The sequence below is a fragment of the Cynocephalus volans genome, chromosome X (genome assembly GCF_027409185.1).
Source record: "Cynocephalus volans isolate mCynVol1 chromosome X, mCynVol1.pri, whole genome shotgun sequence".
In the NCBI taxonomy this organism is placed as follows: Eukaryota; Metazoa; Chordata; class Mammalia; order Dermoptera; family Cynocephalidae; genus Cynocephalus; species Cynocephalus volans.
The window spans coordinates 121,072,838-121,092,512 of record NC_084478.1 but is presented as its reverse complement, the minus strand read 5'-3'; the positions used below and the strand labels follow the sequence as shown (position 1 = coordinate 121,092,512).

Sequence of the window (19,675 nt, the reverse complement as noted above, 5' to 3'; positions counted from 1 at the left end):
CTCTTACCTTCACTCACCACATGCAGTTGTCCAGTGAGTCCTGGGCACATATCGGTTTACTTCCTAGACACCTTTTGAATCTGTCTCTTCCTCATTACTACTCATTATTTTTTAGTTGGGCCCTCATCATCTTTTGCCTGGGCTATGCCAACAGCCTCCTGACCGGACTTACTGTTTCCAACCTCTGCCCACTCCAGTCCAGACTCCACACCTCTATCAGGATGCTTTAAGTGCAGACCTAATGATGGGATTCTCTGATTCAGGATTCCTTGATGGTTCCCTAACACCTACAGGGTAAAGCTCAAACTCCTTAGCATGGAGTAAGGCAAGGCTCCTCATTCATGATCTGGCTCCTGCTTCATTCTCTATCTCATCTTTCACCACTTCCCCACTAGAACATTCCACTCTGACCATAACAAACTAATTGTAGTTCATGATCAGCTCCTGCTTAACACTTTAGTTGCCTCTCCTACAACTCCAGTACCACATTCTACCACTGATTCTTCATTCAAGTAACATTGAATAAGTTAGAGTCCCCAAGCATAAGTCTTCGAGTCTTCTTTACATGCCATTTTTTTGCCTGTAATGTCCTTCCCACATTTCCTCCTATTCATACTTAGATGTTGCCTCTTTTGGGAAGACTTCCCTAAATAAAGTTAATCACTTCTCTTCTCTCTGCTGCTACTATATCTTCTCTCTCCCTGTTTCTCCCTCTCTCACTTTACCTCTTGCTCTCCTTATCTGTACTTAATATACCATATAGCTGTATCTATCTGATGTCCCCTTTTAGACTGTGTCTTAAGGACAGCAGCCAGGTCCTATTCATCTCTGGATCCTCAGTTCCTCCTCACACAATACTGTATACTCAATAAACATTTATTGAATTAAACTTGAATAAAATTAGGTATTTCCTTTTGTAAATACCCCATAGTTTAAGACAGGGGTTGGAGAATGCATTGTACTTGAGCTACGAGTACATTCATAGAATGCCACCAATTTAGTAACTTCTGAGTTGCTAAACTTTATTTTACTTTATTTTCCAAATTGTCTAAGAGATTTCTACATTACTGAGAGCCCCTATTCAAGTCAGCCATTAATGAGTAAGGGCCTGAACCTTTTTTTTTTTTTTTTTTTTTTTTTATGAAATGACAATTTTAAACTCACTTGAAACCATAGTTTTATTAAGCAGTTTATAGTCTTCTAAGAGAGTTTTACTATTAAGTTGTTGAGCAAACTCTTTTCTATAGATTGAGCAAAAGCAAATAAGCTTCAGCCCAAGCCACTTTCTGAATTATGACCAATTCCAATTGTCGGGGTTCAGTTAATGAGGCTTTATGGTAGTAAATTATTCAAGCTTTATTACCATGGTATGCAGGGTAAAAAAAAAAAAAAAAAACACTGGAAATAAATCCTTTGTCAAGGATTACCAAAAGATAACCATTGTGATGTGTTTCTGCTTCTGAATTTAACTGATATTCAAATATAATGGCGTCCCCAGCACATTACCCCTCACAAGAGAGTGTGTGCTGGCATCTACTGATGTTAGGCAAGTGTACAGGAGGCCTTGTTTACAGTGCTGAATCACAAAACAGACTTTTAAAGTGATCTCTTTCATCAGACTCATTCTAATTTGCTTTTATAAATTACAATAAAGAAAAAAACATTGTGACACAATAGGGAAAAAAGTGAGAAAAATCAGCAAATCAAAATTAAAAGAAAAAAGAAATGATAGCAATATCAGATGAGTCCCAACCAGAATAACTCCCTAAATAAGAAACAAATTACCCACTTTATAGTACAAGGTTTTAAGAAATTACTAAATACTGGTATTTGAAAATAGGGTTTGTGACATGGTTTTAGTGGCAGAAAAGCCCATCAATATATTCTCCAACATATTACGCTAAGCTGAACCCCACCATTGAAATATTATCATCCCTTTAGCATAATCAAAGTTTTGATTCCTCAGAAAAAAATAATTCTCTAAATTAGTATAATTTCTATCGGAGGGTGAATTAAGAGAAAGAATTTTGAGTGGGGAATGCTGGGGGAGGAAAGGGGCAAGAGAAATAGGTGACTTGTGGGGCCCACAGGAAGGCCAAAGACAAATTTCGTGCATGGTACAATTGTGCTGTCAGTGCCTTTTGAAAAATTTCACTAAAATGTAGGGGTTTCTTTATTTTCCAACAGACCACAATATACAAGCCAGACCCAGGCTATCTGTCTGTGTAAAACTGAAAGATGATTTGTTCATTTCAGCTATTAATGATTCCTTGGTCTGGCCCCAACAATCGGTATCCACGTGGAAGATGAATAGCCTGGTGGCTCTGTACTCTAGGCTGCCCACCTATTAGTAATTGGATCCGGAGGCTGAAGGTAACAATAATTTAATAGACGCTGCCATTTCCTCTTCCTCGTGCTTGTGAGGTCCACTCTGGTATGAGCTGTTGGCCATCCCTCTACCTCCTGCTTCCCTTTTCTCTCTCCTTTGCCTCTCAGCACAGGTTCCTCTACTCCTTCCCCAAGCCCCGATGGGGCCCTTGATTCAAAGGTCCCTGATGACTTCTGTCTAGAGACCATACATCTGGGATTATTCCTGATTTTAAATATTCTGTTCCACAGTAAGACCCCATGCCACCATTTTTTATACCGAAAAAATATGATCACTCTCATTTTTCAAAAATAGCATAATAATAATTTTACATTACTGTTTACTGGGCTAGATGTCGTACATTCTTTAATTCACTTAGTCCTCACAGAAACCCTATTATATAGGTACTATTATTATTTCCATTTTTCAATGAACAAACTAAAGTTCATAGAGGTTAAGTGGTTTGCCTAAGGACACTGCACTGTGTCTATCACTCAGATCCAGTTATGACTCATTTCAAAGCTTGCCCCATTATATTATTTTATTAAGACTTTACACTCATGCAATAAAATAATAACCACCATTTACTGAGCACCTACTATGTGCCGGGTACTGTTGCTGAGGTTTTTATATGCATTATTCTCATTTAATTATCATACTGATATGAGGTTGGGACTATTATTATCTTCACTTTTTAGATAAGGAACAGTTAAGTAACTCGCCCAAAGTGACATAGCCAGTAGCAATGGGTCTGTAATTTGAATCTGGATCTTTCTGTCCTCTTAACCATAGGTTGAGCTCCCTAAAATCCATCCTATAGACAGAGTCCTAAATTGTAGTTATGATTCTTTTCCCATTTGACAGATAAGTAACTGAAGCTCGGAGAGGTTAAATGATTTGTCTACGGTTACCCAGTGTGTAAGCAGCAGAGAGAGGGTACAGGGAGGGTGATGAAGATGCAGGAATAGGAAAGCCCAACTTTGCAGACTTTGAAGTATAATTCAGCCTGGATCTGCTTCACAAAAATCCATTTCTCTGCAGGTTCTGCCTGCCAAGATCCACAAGTACAAGGTAAGGTTGGCAGTCACAGGTGGCCCACTGGTAGAAGGAAAATGATTCTTTCTAGGCCCAAGCACAAAGTCCAAAAGAGAAAAAAAATACACTTAACTCTTAATTAAAATGTAATCAGTTAGCTTCCCCCTCTTCATCATGTTGCTCAGCGCAGAGCAGAATGAATAACAGATCATAAAGGCCACAGTTCCATCACCATTACAGCTTGTAAGCAAAGCAAGATTTTGGACCCCCAATAATGCTATTTATCTGTCAGCTAACTTAACAAAGCTATAAATATATTTTTATTATAATAAATCTATTGATATTTGAAACAGATACCAAATAACAGTCATTTTCACTAAAGCAGGGCTGTTAGATTTTAAAAATCTGACAATCTCATAGGTCATGTCTACATATACAAAATAAGGGAAAAATTGAGACAATTACCTGAAAAACTGAACTTAAATTATCCCGGCAATTCTTTCATTCCGGCCTTCCTTTTTACACAGATATGATATGCAGAAGCAAAGTGGGTAATGGAAAAAGTATAAGCGTCGAAGGCAAACAGACCTGAGTTCAAACTCTGGCTCTGCCACTCATTAGTTTGGTGACTTGGTCACTTAAGCTTTTTAAAGCTTACTTTCACTGATTTGTAAAATGAGGACATTAAAATCTACTGTAAGGGATTGTTGTGAAAATTAATCCTGATAATGTATGTAAAGCAGCCAGCACAGAAGGTGCTCAATAAATGAGAATTATTACTGTTGTTATTATAGTAAATGGGGGGTATTAGCACTAGAGGCATAATTGTGTATAGTGAAGTCAGTTCCCTAAAGTCCAGTGATTCCAGTTCTGAGTGCTCACTGACAGCTGCAACCCCAACCTTTGCCTTTCCAAAATACTTCTAGCTCAAAACGTTTCAACCTCAGCTCTGTTGATATTTGGGGCTGAATAATATTTTGTTGCAAATAGGGGGTAGGTGGGGGGTTAAGGAAGCTGCCCAGTGCATTATAGGATATTTAGAAGCATCCCGAGACTCTGTCCACTAGATGCCAGTAGCACTCTGAATCGTGACCATAAAAACTGTCTCTAGACATTGCCAATCATCCCCTGGAGGGCAAAATGGCCCTACCGCCACCTCTGCAGAGCCTCCCTGTGGCCTACAGCTGGAATTGCTCTCTTCCTTCTTTGAGGTCTTTTAGATAAAAGTTGCATGAAATGAGATAGGCTCCTATTCTCTAATTGTTTCACAGTGTTAAATCTTATGTTCCAAAGAAAATTGTATGTTTCTTGATGACAGGAAATTGTCTTTCTATTGTGTCCTCCAAAATTTCTTGCATAGAACAGACAAGTAGGGACTCGTAAAAATGCACTTGTGTGCTCATTTTTTCATTCATTCACTCAACAAACACTTGTTGAGTGCCTTTACGTAACAGGCACTTACTAGGAGCTGGACATACAGGAAAAAAAGACACAGTCCCTGCCTTTGAGGAGCTCACCATCTAGTGAAGGAGATAGCCTAGTACAGTATGATATTTGCTAAGATAAAAACAATAAAGAAGAGGGGCCTTAACTGGGAGAGACAAAGAGGGCTTTCCCGAGGAGGCAATTTTGAGCTGAGTTTTGGTGGATGAGTAGGAGTTAGTCAAACTGGGGGCAATGATTGTTGATATCTAGCAATTTGTCAGATGCTGTTGTAGTATGAGCTTAATGAATATGCTTCACAGACCTCTCTTTAGCATAGAACCGATTTTGTATCTTCCTGATCCAGAAAGCTATGTAGAAGGAGAGTGTTATGCAAAAGCAGGGCAACAAGCATGCATGCCCTAATGACACCGCAGAAGGAGACTGCTAGCATTTGCTGGCTCTGCCTTTCTCCCCACACAGAAATGCTCCTAAATTAAGAGAAAAGGCTATATGAGTATTATTATGGTTGCAAGTTTTGATTGACTGTGTTGGGCTTTGAGGTTGACTTATCTATCATGACTGATCAGTTGGAGGTCCTTGGGATATGATCATAAGATATTTTATAAGACTATTTTATCCCTTTTGGAGGCATAATCTTAAAACAAAACCTACTACTTTATTTATTTTGTCAAGTTTTCACCTTAATTGACTTTTTCAAGTACAAATATTTAGTTTCTGTCAAATTAGGAGTGTGAGGGAGAAAGCAATCTGAGTCCCAAACTTTTCATCTCGTGACTGCAGGGAGCCTGAAGTTCATACAAGCAGATTCAAACTTCTAGAGGATCAATTCCCATTCTAAAGGTTTTATGAGAAACCCTCCCATGATGAAAGTAATGATGGCGAAAAAAAACTCACTTAGCTTCTCTAAGATCTCCTCATCTGTCATCTTGGATTTTTTCCTTTGCCGATCTGTGTTCCTATACAAAGTACTGGCATTGGCATTCTCAGCAGAAGGTGGTGTGACCTCTTTATTTGGTGCTGCTGGTGAAGCAATGGATTCAACCACAGAACGAGTGTAGATCTAAAAGACAAAACACATAAAGTTCTACAATTAAAACAGCAGGCCAAGGAGAGAGTATGGTGTCAAGGCACTGTCATACCAATAAGTTTTTAAAGACAAGTGGTTTTCTATTTAAAAAGAACTTTAAGTAGCTTCAAGTATACCACCCTTGAAAGATCTTGGGAGCTAGTCTTTGGAAGACTCTATACATGTCTTGCTAATTCTGGTATAGGTGCATGGATTTGCTTCTCTATCTTCTGCAGTAGTTTTGTAACTTAGCAGTTATTTATGCACTATTTGGTATCATCTTCTAATTCTTTAATGCTCTAATAATGTATCCTCAAACAGCAAACTCAAAACCAGAGTCTTATCTTATACGCTAGTTCTGGGAACACAGGAGTTGCTCAGTAGGTACTAGCTGATTAACTATATCCTAATTCTATGATTATTCCAAAGGGTATCTTTTGAATCATTTGGCAATAGTCACTCGTGACTTACTGATTTTGTATGTTCTGGTCTTGGTGCAATAACAGGTGGGGGCTCATTGTCATCTTCCTCTTCTTCCTCTTCCTCATCTTCTTCTTCAGACACAGGAGGAGCCAAAGGAGGCTCAGATGCTGTCTTTGTACTCTTATGACAAAAAAAAAAAAAGTTCAGAGACCAGATATTAACTCATTATTTTTCTTCAGAAATGAGACAAGGAAAATGAAATATTTAAGCATGTAGGGATGTGAAGGAGCTATATCTTTTGCAAATGAGCAGCACCATCTACAGTTTGGTGGCCAGGAACTGCTCACATTCAGAGATAAATTCATGGCATGGTTTAAAGGACCATGAATTCTAAAAAATGATTTTTACTTTTCACTGAGCTCAAAAACAGTGAACTATTCGCTTAATGCTTTCAAGTTCAATGTTTTTGAAATCAATGAATATGTTAAATAAAATCAAATTAATTTTTAAAGTTTTGAATCTGTACTGGGCAGATTGTCAATTTGAAAAGGGCTACTTTCTGCCGAAAGATCAGAGCATGCATATGGATATGGTAATAATACAGCTCTGCAAATACTCACTAAGAACAAGCAAGCCAATAAATGTTTCTTCCCTGTTCAGCCTCCTGGAAAGAAGCACTCAGAGAATAATAGACATGAAGATCTAAGGAACACCCATCTACATAAATAATTACTCAGTATTAACCAATAGGCAAATGGTGATTTGCAATGTTTTACAAACTGCAATAATAGCACCACCAACAATAACATCAACAACCACAGTACCTAGGGTCAGTTATTAATCATTCACATTAATGCAGGGGTAAAATGGTTCCAAGGTTGGATTCTGAAAGAACTATGACCATGGTTCTCAAAGTGTGGCCCCCAGATCAGCATCATCAGCATCATTAAGGAACTTGTTAGAAATATAAATTCTCAGGCTCCATCCAACCTATGAGTGAGAAACTCTGGAAGTGGGGCCCAGCGATCTGTGTTATAACAAGTCTCCCAGGTGATCCTGATGCATGCTCAAGTTTAAAAAACATGAACTATGGTTTAGGTCTGTTCTGTTCGATATGGCAGCCACTAGCCACATGTGACTATTGAACACTTAAAACATGGCTAGTCTAAATTGTGAGGTATTTTAACTGCAAAGTACATCCCAGATATTATATAATTAATGTAGAAAAATTGTAAAATATTTCATTAATGCTTCTTATATTGATCATATGAGAGTACTTCAAAAAGTTTGTGGAAGAATAGAATTAAAAGATAATATGAATCTTCCCATGAACTTTTTGAAGTATTCTCATATGTTGAAATGATAACATTTTTAATATGTTGGGTTAAATAAAATATATTATTAAAATTAATTTTACCTATTTATTTTTACTTTTTAAAAAAAGGTAGCTATTGGAAAATATAAAGTTGCATATATAGTTTATATTCTATTTCTGTTGGACAGTGTTATTGTAGGTGATTTAAAAAGTTTTCCTTTTTGTGTATTTATTTGTTTTTTGTTTATACCACTGGGTGTACTGGCCCAAGGTGATCCTACAACAAATTTTCATACCTTGAGGACAAAGTTCCTGAGGCAGTTATAGGCAGCCTATTTGTAGACTATTATATAAAAGCACCTCAGTCTATGATTAAAAATTCAATGTGGATTTTTTTTACAATCATGTAGAAACTAATAAGGTGTAATCATATATCTGATAGGAGCCAGCAAGATTTATCTGTTGTGAGAAAGAAGACAATCTAGAATTTATAAATAAGTATTTGAAAGAATATTTGATTGCCCTGATATAGATGCTCAGTGGTTTATAGATTGAAGCTTACATGTTTACTGGACATTGGTTTTCTAAGTTTTGCACCTATATTTATTCTTTATTTAGCCATAACAACTGGGCTATTATATTGTATTATGGCTATGTGGATGGCAACATATGAGGGTACTACAAAAAGTTCAAGGAAAAATAGAATTAAAAGATAATACGAATCTTTCCATGAACTTTTTGAAGTACCATCCTTTGTTAATGACATTGTTTCCAGATTAAAGAAAAATGTTCTTCTTGGGAAACACTAACTCTTCAGGGCACTTCAGTGGGCACAGGGGGAAATCACCCTTGGGTTACTGGCATTTGCTTAGATATGTTCCAGGAAATTTTGCTCTATCTTATGCCTGCTGGGATGAAGAATACACCCAATCACTGTTCCTTGTTAGAAGGGCAAAACCTGTGCATAAGCTGAGTATTTTTTTGTACGGCAAATGGTGCTACTTTATCCATTAGGCAATATAAGCTTTGCCCAGGGATGATAAGCTTTATGTGGGCCTATGAAAATGTTTGAGGTCAGAAACAAATCACCAGCTCCAAATAGTGACAAGAAAATTATAAAATCTAAATTAATTAATACTTAATTAAATGTCAATTGAGCATAAGAATGTGTCAATTTAAATCATTAGTCATTTAAATTTAGCATTTATAGAAATTTTATTATACTAAAAACAAATTATAGGCTAGATATTCTTATTTAGCAACAATTCAGTATTCACAATGATTTGCCAAGAAATTATACCTAACCACAAATTAAACGTTATTTGCAAGCAAATAATTTCAAAATCAATACTTTAAAAATCACTTCAAAGAACTTACAGTAAGAATATAAAGTGAGATATGGGGGTCCTTTAGTATGTTTGATACAATGCACCATGTGGCCTCCACGAGTAGTACATACAGTGTATAAGAATCTAAAAATGGTCTTGGTGGCAAATATAATAACTCAAGGTCTAGTCTTCTTGGCCCACCCCTTAGAATAGTACGAAGACTAATCAGTGCTTACTGGCAAAGAGGTAACCTTGAGCAACTCAAGTCTTAATACTTCACTAGATAAAATCCAGCTACAAAATTTCAATGACTATTTCCTAACATTCATTACTACCTTCACTACTCTAATTTCAAATGAAGGACATTCCCCAACTCTAAGGACGGACTCAGAAAATTATTAGAAAACCTGAAAGTTATTGTCCTCTAGAGGTGTGTGAGGGAGAAGGAAGATAGATATTTCTGTTTACCCCTGACGAAACACTCTCCTGCCCTGTTGGTTGGTTGGCTGAGAAGAATATGTGGTTTTCAGTAGACAGTATATTTTGGATTATGGTTGGGCCAGGGAGTATTAATTCCCAGCAATCTGCCTACAACACCAGTCTTCGGTACTGAGAACTGAAATTAGCAATCTCCTGCCCTTGTATTAAAAAAATACTGGGACCAGGCATACTTTCCTATCCCTGTGTAAATAATACTGTGACTGAGCATAATTATTATTTCCTGTGTTAAATAATATCAGGACAGACATACTTTACTGTTCCTATGTTAAACAATACTGAGAATGAGCAAAAATAACTTAGCTTCTTACTTTAGGATATACTAGTTTCTGGAAGATACTGTAAACCAACTATAAAATAGTTTGCTTATTAAGACTAACAGCATGCTTACCAAGACTTACTTCAAGACCCTCATCTTGCTGTATTCACCAATACAGAGCTATTTTATCATAAACACTGCACAATTTGAACCTGTTCCTCGCCTTGCAAGACTTGTTTTAAAATCATAGCTCAGGCCCTAAAACCCTATAAATATTCTCCCCTGACATCCCCTTTCTAAGACACTAAGACTCCCTCAGGGTAGTGCTTTTTCATGATACCATAAGTTTAATAAACTTAGCTTTGCTTGATTTACAGGTTTTTCTGGTGGTCTTTTTGGGAGTCAATGGTGCAATGTTCTGATCTCTTTCTTCCAGGTTGAGAATTACTTCTAATATTTCTAAACTTGTAAAAATATAGATAGATGGATAGTTAGTAAGAAATATTTTTGTTTTATCAAAACTAGATATTTTTGACACTCTTATTATGCCACTCATTGGGACAGGAAATGTAGTTCTTAACCTGAGTTGGATCCTGGAATCTTAAAATTTTAAAAGGTTTGCCTGTTCTCCCCAGAAAAATACAGGTTTTTATACATGCTTTTATATATAATTTCAAGGGTTCCAAGATCTTCTGAAGGCCATCTCTGGACTCCAGGTTATGGACTCTGCTCTAGGGAGTACACCAGCTAGAGGAACTACCTTAGAAAACTCTCCTTTCTTTGAGCTTAATTTTTAAAGGCCAAAGGATTTAGAGGTAAGGGCTTTGGAAACTTGAGGTAATACAAAATGTGTTGTGGGGGCCAGATTTGGTGCTTGTTTAAAATACAGATTTCAGGGTTGCATCCCAGACCTACTCTGGGAGTGGAGCCCTAGAATCTGCATTTTAACAGACTCCCCAGGCAATTCTGATGCATACTGAAGTAAAAGAACCACTAAACTAGATGAACAAAACAAACCAGTACTGCAAACCACAAAAGAGCAATCTGTCAACTGCACACCCAGTTATTCTAGGCACAAATCATGGCATATTCATATTATCACTGTTACCTTCCACTTGGAATACTAGCTCAGGATTCTAAATACATTGTTTAATTCTCAACAGTGCAATTAAAATGTAAAATTTTAAAATTAGCCTCAAATCCAATAAGGGTCCCTGAACGGTACTTGGAATTTAATATACTAATATCAAAGAAGCTACCACAAGCGAGCAGTAAAGGAGATGCCATATGACTATGAGAGGTATCACTGAATTCAATATTAATTACATAGCCATCAGTCTAAACCATTTAGAGAATCCAGCATTGCTTCTATTACAATTCCCACCCAGGCTATTAAAGGATTACTTTGTGATCAGTTCAGGCCATGTCTATATGGAATAGTCAGTCCCATTAAATCAGATCCTGTAGGATAAGCAGGTCTACTGGGAGTGTTTCTAATGTAAAAAGGTGTGGGAGATGCACTTTCACCCTAGAACTATAAGGAAAACACAAGGTGCAGTTCTCAATTCCGAAGTAACTGAGTTTCACTAAAGTGATCCAAATTGAACTTAAAGGCCCAACTTAGTTCATTCAATCAATAGAAACCTAGCTTTAGTCAAGCAGTTTAGTCAATTATCTCCACCTGGAAGTCCTGTCAGCCCTTCAAACACAAACTGTCCAATAGGACATTCAGCATCTTCCCACAGAAATCTGCTTCTCCTGAAAGATAACAGTCTCACCTTTTTGCCCATCCACATATTATTTTAAGCCTGCAACCATCTTTGACCTCACACTTTCCCCAAATATTCAATCAATAATCTAAACACCTCTAGAAATGAAACCTAATCTCCATTTCTATTGCCACTACCTCACTTCCGGCCCTCATTATCTCTAGCCTGGAAGCTTGCAATATTCCCTCAACTGGTCTCCCTTCATCCAGTCTCACCTTCTGTCTTTAATTCATTCTGGCAGGTTATTCTTCCCAAAATGTAAGCTTTAATCAGCTAACTCTCATGCTCCAAAACACTTCAAGGGCTTCCCAATGCACACTGGAAAAGCTAGATTCCTTAGAATACTATTCAAGGGCCTTTATGAGTTGGCTCCAAATTAACTTTCAGGCCTTAACTCCTATGATTCCCTTTCTTGCATCTCAGTCTTCATCCAAACCCATACCCCTCATTCCTTTGCTCTCCCCACCATGCCCTTTCTCATGCTTTTCCTTTTGATTAGAATACTTTTCCCATCTTCACAGATCCAAATCTCAATTGACCTTCAAGATCTAGCTCAAATGCCACCTTTTGTATAAAACATTTTCTAACTCAACACTCAACAAATATATACCTAGTGCCTATTTGGTACAGGCACTGAGCTTAAGCCCTTGGAGACAAGAGCCCGCTTCCCTTTCCCTCCCTAGCTAAAAGCAATCTCTTTTCTCTGAATTCTCCTAGCAAATGGACATATTTTATGATATGTAATACTATGCATATTGTATTGTGCTTTCTTAGGTTCAACTTATCTTCCCCTATCAGACATGGCTTCAAACCTCCTAGGGCTCATAAGGAGACAGTTGAAAAGCATATGTTAAATAAGTGACTATCTACTTTTTTTTTTATCTCCAAACAGTGAGATCATCATTTTTTTCGGATTTAGTGGAATATTCTGGCCATTATGAAGACTTAGTTTTAACACTACAAACAAAACCAATAAGAGCAATCTCAAAAGAAACAGTTTATATCTCAGGAGACAATAAAAATGAATACACAAACCATTCTAGCAGGTTAGTGTTTAAAATAACTACTGTGGATAGCTCTTCTGAGTAGAATTATACAGTATTTGTCTCTTTGTGACTGGCTTATTTCACTTAGCATAATGTTCTCAAGGTTTATCCTTGAGTCAGAATTTTCTTCCTTTTTAAGGCTGAATAACATTCCATAGTTCCTATTTACCACAATTCGTTTATCCCTTCATCTGCTGATGGACACTTGGGTTGCTTCCACCTCTTGGCTATTGTGAATAATGCTGCTATGAACATGGGTGTACAAATATTTCTTCGAGGCTCTGATTTCAATTCTGGGTATATATTCAGAAGTGTAACAGTTGGATCATGCAGTAATTCTACTTTTAATTTTTGAGAAACTGCCATACTATTTTAGAGCCTTTATTCTTTACCACTAATGATCTACTGCTGTCACACTGGCCGCCCAGGGTGATGTCAAGCAGGCCAGCGTTTGTCTTCCCTATAAGGAAGAATCAGTTTGGCCATCCATGACTGAATAAACAGTTAGGAGACTCTCACTAATGCTAATTCCTTCACTCCTAAGGAAGCAATCGAGGCAGGTAATAATTTCTATCAGGATGTCAAAATAAAAATCACAGAAAGGGAAGCCTTGTCTGAGATTATTTTCTGCCTTATATGTGTGGGTATTCTTTCAGATACTATAGCACTTCCGTGGGCTGTTACTTATTTTTCAGTCACTTATCAGATAAAACCATCTATGTGACTTTGGGCAAAGTTACCTCCCCAACTGTACTTTAGTTTGTTGGAACAAGTGACACTAAAGGGTATAGTGCTGTGACCTTAGACAAGTTATTTCATCTCTCTAAACCTCAGTTTCCTTATATGTAAAATGGGGAAAATGGTAATATTTACTTAATTGGGTTGTAGGAAAGATGAAATGAATATAAAAATAATATTAGTCCACATTGTAGTTTGTAAGTGTACATTGCAAGTATTTAGTAAAGAGAAGTTGCTATTAATATGATTATTATTTTCCAGATTCTATATGTAGGAGAAATAGAAACATTTGTCCACATAAAGACCTGTACATGAATGTTCATAGTTGCTTCATTTGTGATAGCCCCAAACTAGAAATAATCTAGAAAGCCTTCAACAGGTGAATGGTTAAATAAACTGGTACCATCATCATACCATGGAATACCACCCAGCAATAAAAAGGAACAAACTATTGATACACACAATTTGGATGAATCTTAAAAGAATTATACAGAGTGAAAAAAGCCAGTCCCTAAACGTCACATGCTGTATGATTTCATTTACATAAAATGTCCAGAAAGGCAAATCTATAAAGGCAGAAACCAGATTAGTGATTGCCCAGGGTTGTGGTGGGGGTGGATAGGGATTGGCTGTCAGCAGGCACGAGGGATTTTACTGGAGACATGTTCTAGGACGATTGTTGATGGTAGCACAGGAGTACAAATTTACTAAAACTCGTTGAACTTGTACCTTTAAAAATAGGTGAATTTTATATATCTAAATTACATCTTTAAAATCTGTTTTAAAAAGATTCTATACCTAACAAGTGGATCTGTGCAATTATATTCAGTTGGATCTCCAGAAACACCTACCATAAGAAATAGTTTTCAATTTTTCACTTACCGAAGCGTGGGCTGCTATGTATCCATGTGCACTTTTATCTGAAAAGTGAGAATAAAGAGGTTACCTTTGTTTCATAAACACTGCCTCATTAGAGACCATACTAAAAAAAAAAAAAAAAAAAAAAAAAAAAAAAAAAAAAGCATGCCTTTCACCAGAAGGAAATTCTCCAATTTAGTATTGAATAGATATTATGACAGACAACATAGTGTTTCTTAAATAGCTCAAAGCATTACATCCTCACCAAATCATTTTACAGACCTTAATGAAGGCCTCCAGTGAATCTCATCTATATGGAGGAATGTCAAGCATACTCACTCCTGATTGGTATGATTCTATACATCTATATCCAAGATTTCTCCCCCTTTCCTTTCTCACCCTCCTCCTCTCTCCCTCCCTTTCATTCCTTCTTTCCACCCACCCTTCTCCTCTTCCCTTCCTATCCCATTAGTTTCAATACTAGAGCATTCAGAGAACATACGGTAGGTAAGTTTCACTCAGCTCAGTATAGTGCAATAACTCAGATACTGTTGAGTTCTAACATAGTTGTCAGAATTTCATCTTTGTATGTTGACAGAATTTGGCACATAAAAATAAAAGTGTTAAACAGCAGTGGCTACTTGGAGTAAAGAACAAACTCTGAGAATCTGAAGGATATTAATGGTTAGGCCGAAATGATTTCCTGAATGCATTTTCAGTTCTGGTCTTCTATGGTTCTAATTTGGAGTACAGCTCTTGATTTCCTCACATTCAAAACTGATGTGTCACCAGAACTCTTGGATAGTTTATTCCGTGCAGAAGACTAAATATCATAAAAAAATCCTCCTTAATGTCTTTCTTTTTAGGTTTTCTATATTGAATGGTGGCAGTTAAGCAATTTTCTCATTTAAAAAAGCCCTATTTTGCATGTGAATTGCCACATGCCTTTAAGTTTGGGCTTTGAAATTTGATATGGCCAAGTCAGACTCTCCTCCCCTTCCAAGTGTATCCTCGCACCATTCTCAGAGAGGCTTCAAGCCTGCCCTATACTAAGTCCAATGCCAAGAGGTAGGGGCTCTTTATAGTTGGGGTGCTAATGACAGTATTCCCTTCTTTCTTTAGATATTAGATAATAAATTGTTTCACAAAAAGTGGTTGTCATAAAAGTATACAGTAGAATAATGGTTACCAGATGCTGGGGGTGGGCATGGGAGGAGAAATGGTAGACTAACAGGTACAAAACTATGCTATCTACTTTAAGTGAATCATTGTGCAGTATATTCAGGTACTGAAACAACACACTGTACCCAAATATGTACAAGTAAATGTTAAAATAAAAATAAAATAAATAGAATTAACTGTTTTACAGAGACAATCCAGATCATCTTTCTTAAAATGCAGAAGTGCTGTTTGTTATAAGTTTTTCAGTTGCTTATAGTGCAAATTTGAACATCAGCACTCTTAAACAAAGGCCAGGTATATACACTATCAAATGAAGTCAAGATTTGGCAGTAACGGGGCCCTTTCAATCTCTATAAATAGCAAGACATGGGTTCTTTCATTTAGTCTGATTTTGAGGTCTGATCAAAATAACCTGACAACCACAAAATTTGTGCTGTGTCATCATGGTGCAAATCGATAAATCTAAGTGATAAAATAAATTTCCAGAGACCATGGTTTGATCCATATACCTCTTACTTCATGAACATATCACAAGGCCTGATCCTAAGTGACTGTCCTCATGCCAGTAAAGAAACAAAACAGTTGTGCTGGCTCATTCAAGCCAACAAGTACTGCTTCACTGAACCATTTCCTTATTTGGGTTTTTAAAAAATTCTAGTAATGTATATCTTCTAACGTTAACCTCAAGTTACAACTCATCTTTTGGTTTACTTATGCTGAAGCCATTTGGAGAAGGTACTAGAATTGACTTCAAATGTTCTACAGACATTTTGTTCTAATCATGAGGCTCTAAGATTAAAATTACTTCTTCACCTTTTAATACCCTAGACCTGTCTTACCTCCTGATGTAAAGCTCATGTATTTCTGGTTGTTGACTGTTTCTTTGGAATCATAGAATTTGAGAACATCTAGAACAGCTTGTGGGTTCTTTTTCTGTTCCAGTTTTGTTATGTTGGAGGTTTGGAGTAATCGTGCCCATTGCTCAGGAATTCCCTGTGGACAACCAAAGGGAAAGAATCGCAGCTCAGAACGTTCGGGTGGCATTTTCACTTTCCAGTAAAGTTCTTCACCAAGAAGCCCATGCTACCTGTAGGATTACACTTGGGAAACTGAAATTACATTCTAGATTTAAAGTTAGTAACTTAATAATGCAATCATTCTCTTCTCTAATTACAACACATAGGTAAAACTAGGATCCAACTTAAAAAGGGTGGGTGGGAGTATGACTGTGATAGAAAAAAAAAAGCGCATGAAAATCACCTCCATGTTGACTCTGCTCATCCATGAAATGATGTTTACGGCTTAGCTTATTTTTTTCTGGCGACTCAGGGCAGACATAGCAAGACTTCTCTAAATTTGTGCACAGCATAGTATAGTGCAGATCAATGGGTTTTATACGACTGGAATCACATAAGCTGTTTCTGGGCATGTTGTAATCAGAATATCTTTTAGAATAAAAGGAAAGCCTCACCCTTGGTCAGTTTATACTTGTGATCATAAAATGAAGTTTTGGGGGTCTAGAGCTTTAACATAAAGGCGGATTGGGAGGAGACAAAAATAGAACTGTGGAGGAGCAATAACCTCTGAGATGCTAAATGGTAACATTAATGCTGCGTTGGGCATTTTCCCTGCAGCTTTCTCCAGGGCCTGCCCTCCTTCTCCTCTCCGCCCTCCTCCCCTTCCTCCCCACTTCATTCGTTGGCCACATAGAACCTGGGGACTATGGAAACCATTCCAAAGCCTCGTGAGAAATTGTAATAATCTGAAGCATTTAGAGCAGAGAAAAGGGAGTATTTGGAAATCTAACCAGGGAGAATTGCAAAAATTGTACAGAAAGGTTAGCTTTGCATTGAGCATTCAACATTCTTTCCTGTACGTTCAGCCTACAGATGTCCCCGTTTCATAAATTATCCAATCTCTAAGAACAATTTGGAGAGAGAAACAGACACACTATTCCTAAGTGCATCCGGACACAATTTATGTGGCTTTGTCCTATGAAGTCTCGGCAAAACAATGTGTGACGTGGGCCTCCAGAGTTTGGGAATGACAACAAAAAAGTGAGATAAGCCAAGCAACAACTCTACTGCACACACATGAACCTGCTTCTGCAGTGCTATGACATCTCAAAGAAGCACTTTGATGCAAGCTTCTTTTGGGCCTGTGACGCACCTCTGGGAGCTTCCCTGGGCACATCTGTGAGCCATAGAGATCTGGCTGTAATGGACGTAAATAAAGAAAGAAAAGAAAGTTAAAACAGAATGTGGGACAACTTAGAAGGTGGGAGGAGATGAAACCAATGGGTCTGAATGGGGGGGGGAATCCCTTCTAAAGTGGGGCAGTTATGAAAATAGGGAGGCTTTAACTAAATCAGGGACAGGACAGGCTACAGGACAACAGATTTAAGAAAACAGAGAAAACAACAACGCTACAAAGTTTGGATGTACTATTCCATTTTTGGCCAGATGCTTCCTCCGTAAATATGCAATGATAAGAATTACCATTAAATGACTGGATAAATTACTAAAAGGTGGGAACATGAATTTGGAGGGAAGAGGATGGCATTAATGAAAAGCTTTGACAATAATTTGTAAGTTGTTTTTATAACTTGGTGATCACAGGTAGCCAATGGCCATGTGATGAACTTACAAATTTCAGTTCCCAATTCTGGTTAACCAATTTCAGTTTCACGTTGGAAGTGTCCATGTGGCTAAAATTCAAAGGATAGCTATATGGTAACACCAAATTTTTGTTCTCATTGATTGATTCTTCTCTTCTTTGTAGCAAAAGTAATGGCTGGTTTAGAGAAAACTAGATAAAGGACGTTCCCACACAGACAGACTCTATGTTTAAGTTTCTTTGACATTTAGAGCAGGGATAGGGAAACCATTTCATTTCAAGCCATATATGAATAATTTCCATTTTAATGCTGCAGTTGCAAAATCCCACTTCCCATAAAATAAAATCAGATATAAGGTAACAGCTTTGCCTAAAAAAAGATACCTCAAATGCTGCAGTAACATGCTTTCACCTAACTGGTTTGATTTGGGATATACGTCCTTGATTCCTGGCATTTGGGGTTACTCCAAGCACAGTGAAACGAAACTTTTACATGCATTAATCACGCAGTTTGATGCTAAAGCCTTAAGCCAGTAATCTGAACTCAGGAGCTCATGCATGATCCCAGTTCTGATTCTAAGTGCAATTAATAGCATTTGGTTAATACTGTAATGGCCAAAGGAGTTATTAAGTGTTACGAAGTCAGGTATGCATTGCACATAACCACTAGAGCAGACATCACTGGCATGATCATTACCCTAATCATTAGAATATTTGCAGATATTATACATTCCCATGGCACTTCTAAACTTTTGTGATAAATAGTCCTGTGATCACTAGACAGCAGAAAAAAATGCTGTCAATTTCAGAAGATCCTCCAGACAACTATACTTACCACATGACTATAGTGCTAACATAATTTCTTTTTTCTAAGTTGAGACGAACCAGTTTAGCAATAAAACCTGACCACTTAAATTTGAATGTATGCCACAAAGGCACATACTCAGAAAGCCATCTCATTACTCCAGATTGAGGCACTAATCCCAAAAGTTAGACAGCTAATGGAGACCTAGGAGTCTGAGCATCAGAAGCAGGAGCACATATCAATGTCTGACCATGTATACGATAACAACTAGATGTACATCAAGCTGGGGATTGTCCAGTGTAGCCCAGGAGAATGGCAGCATGATATAACAGGCCAAGCATTTATCTTATCATAAGAAACGATAATGTATATCACTCATACCATTGTTCCCTCTGATTGACTTGAAGCGACCGTCACAGGTCTAGAGGTCTGGAAAGGGGAGTTCTGAAGTATTTGGGACAAAAATGGCAATATAAAGGGTAAGGACTTGCAATAATTTAATACCCAAAATCTCACCTCTCAACCTAATTTTAGCTTCAGGGTCCAAGTGTATGACGAGGTATACAAGGATATATGGGCCAATTCGCCATGGGGTAATCACCAAGCAACACACCAAACCAGTGTCCAAATATTCAAAATAACAGACCTTTGTAAGACAACTGGATTAGACAGGTCAATAAATTTTTCAAAATTCAACCTCAACAACCACAATAATAAAATTTAGTAATATGATCCCTCCTCCAACACACAATGAATTAGTGGTACTGTGGCAATTAGGACCCAATTCTAAATCCTACCAATAAAATATTTTTTTAAATGTTTATTATCATTTGGCATTTATAGATTTAATAAACATAATAACATGGTAAATGTAAATCACAGGTTAAGACAGCAAATATAAAAAGCAGAATTTGGCGTCTTTA

The 19,675-nt window shown here is 37.3% G+C and overlaps 1 protein-coding gene across 1 annotated transcript in view; it reads right to left on the bottom strand.

Annotated features, from left to right (window-relative positions):
- The window catches only part of PAK3 (p21 (RAC1) activated kinase 3), a 103,487-nt gene that overhangs the window by 41,870 nt on the left and 41,942 nt on the right, over nucleotides 1-19,675 (bottom strand). Inside the window, exons 4-9 of the mRNA XM_063083211.1 lie at nucleotides 19,134-19,196; nucleotides 17,501-17,545; nucleotides 16,171-16,324; nucleotides 14,174-14,211; nucleotides 6,387-6,518; nucleotides 5,744-5,909 (exon numbers count right to left, since the gene is read on the bottom strand). Of these exons, the coding sequence (XP_062939281.1) occupies nucleotides 5,744-5,909; nucleotides 6,387-6,518; nucleotides 14,174-14,211; nucleotides 16,171-16,324; nucleotides 17,501-17,545; nucleotides 19,134-19,196 (598 nt within the window). The remainder of the gene's footprint in view (nucleotides 1-5,743; nucleotides 5,910-6,386; nucleotides 6,519-14,173; nucleotides 14,212-16,170; nucleotides 16,325-17,500; nucleotides 17,546-19,133; nucleotides 19,197-19,675) is intronic.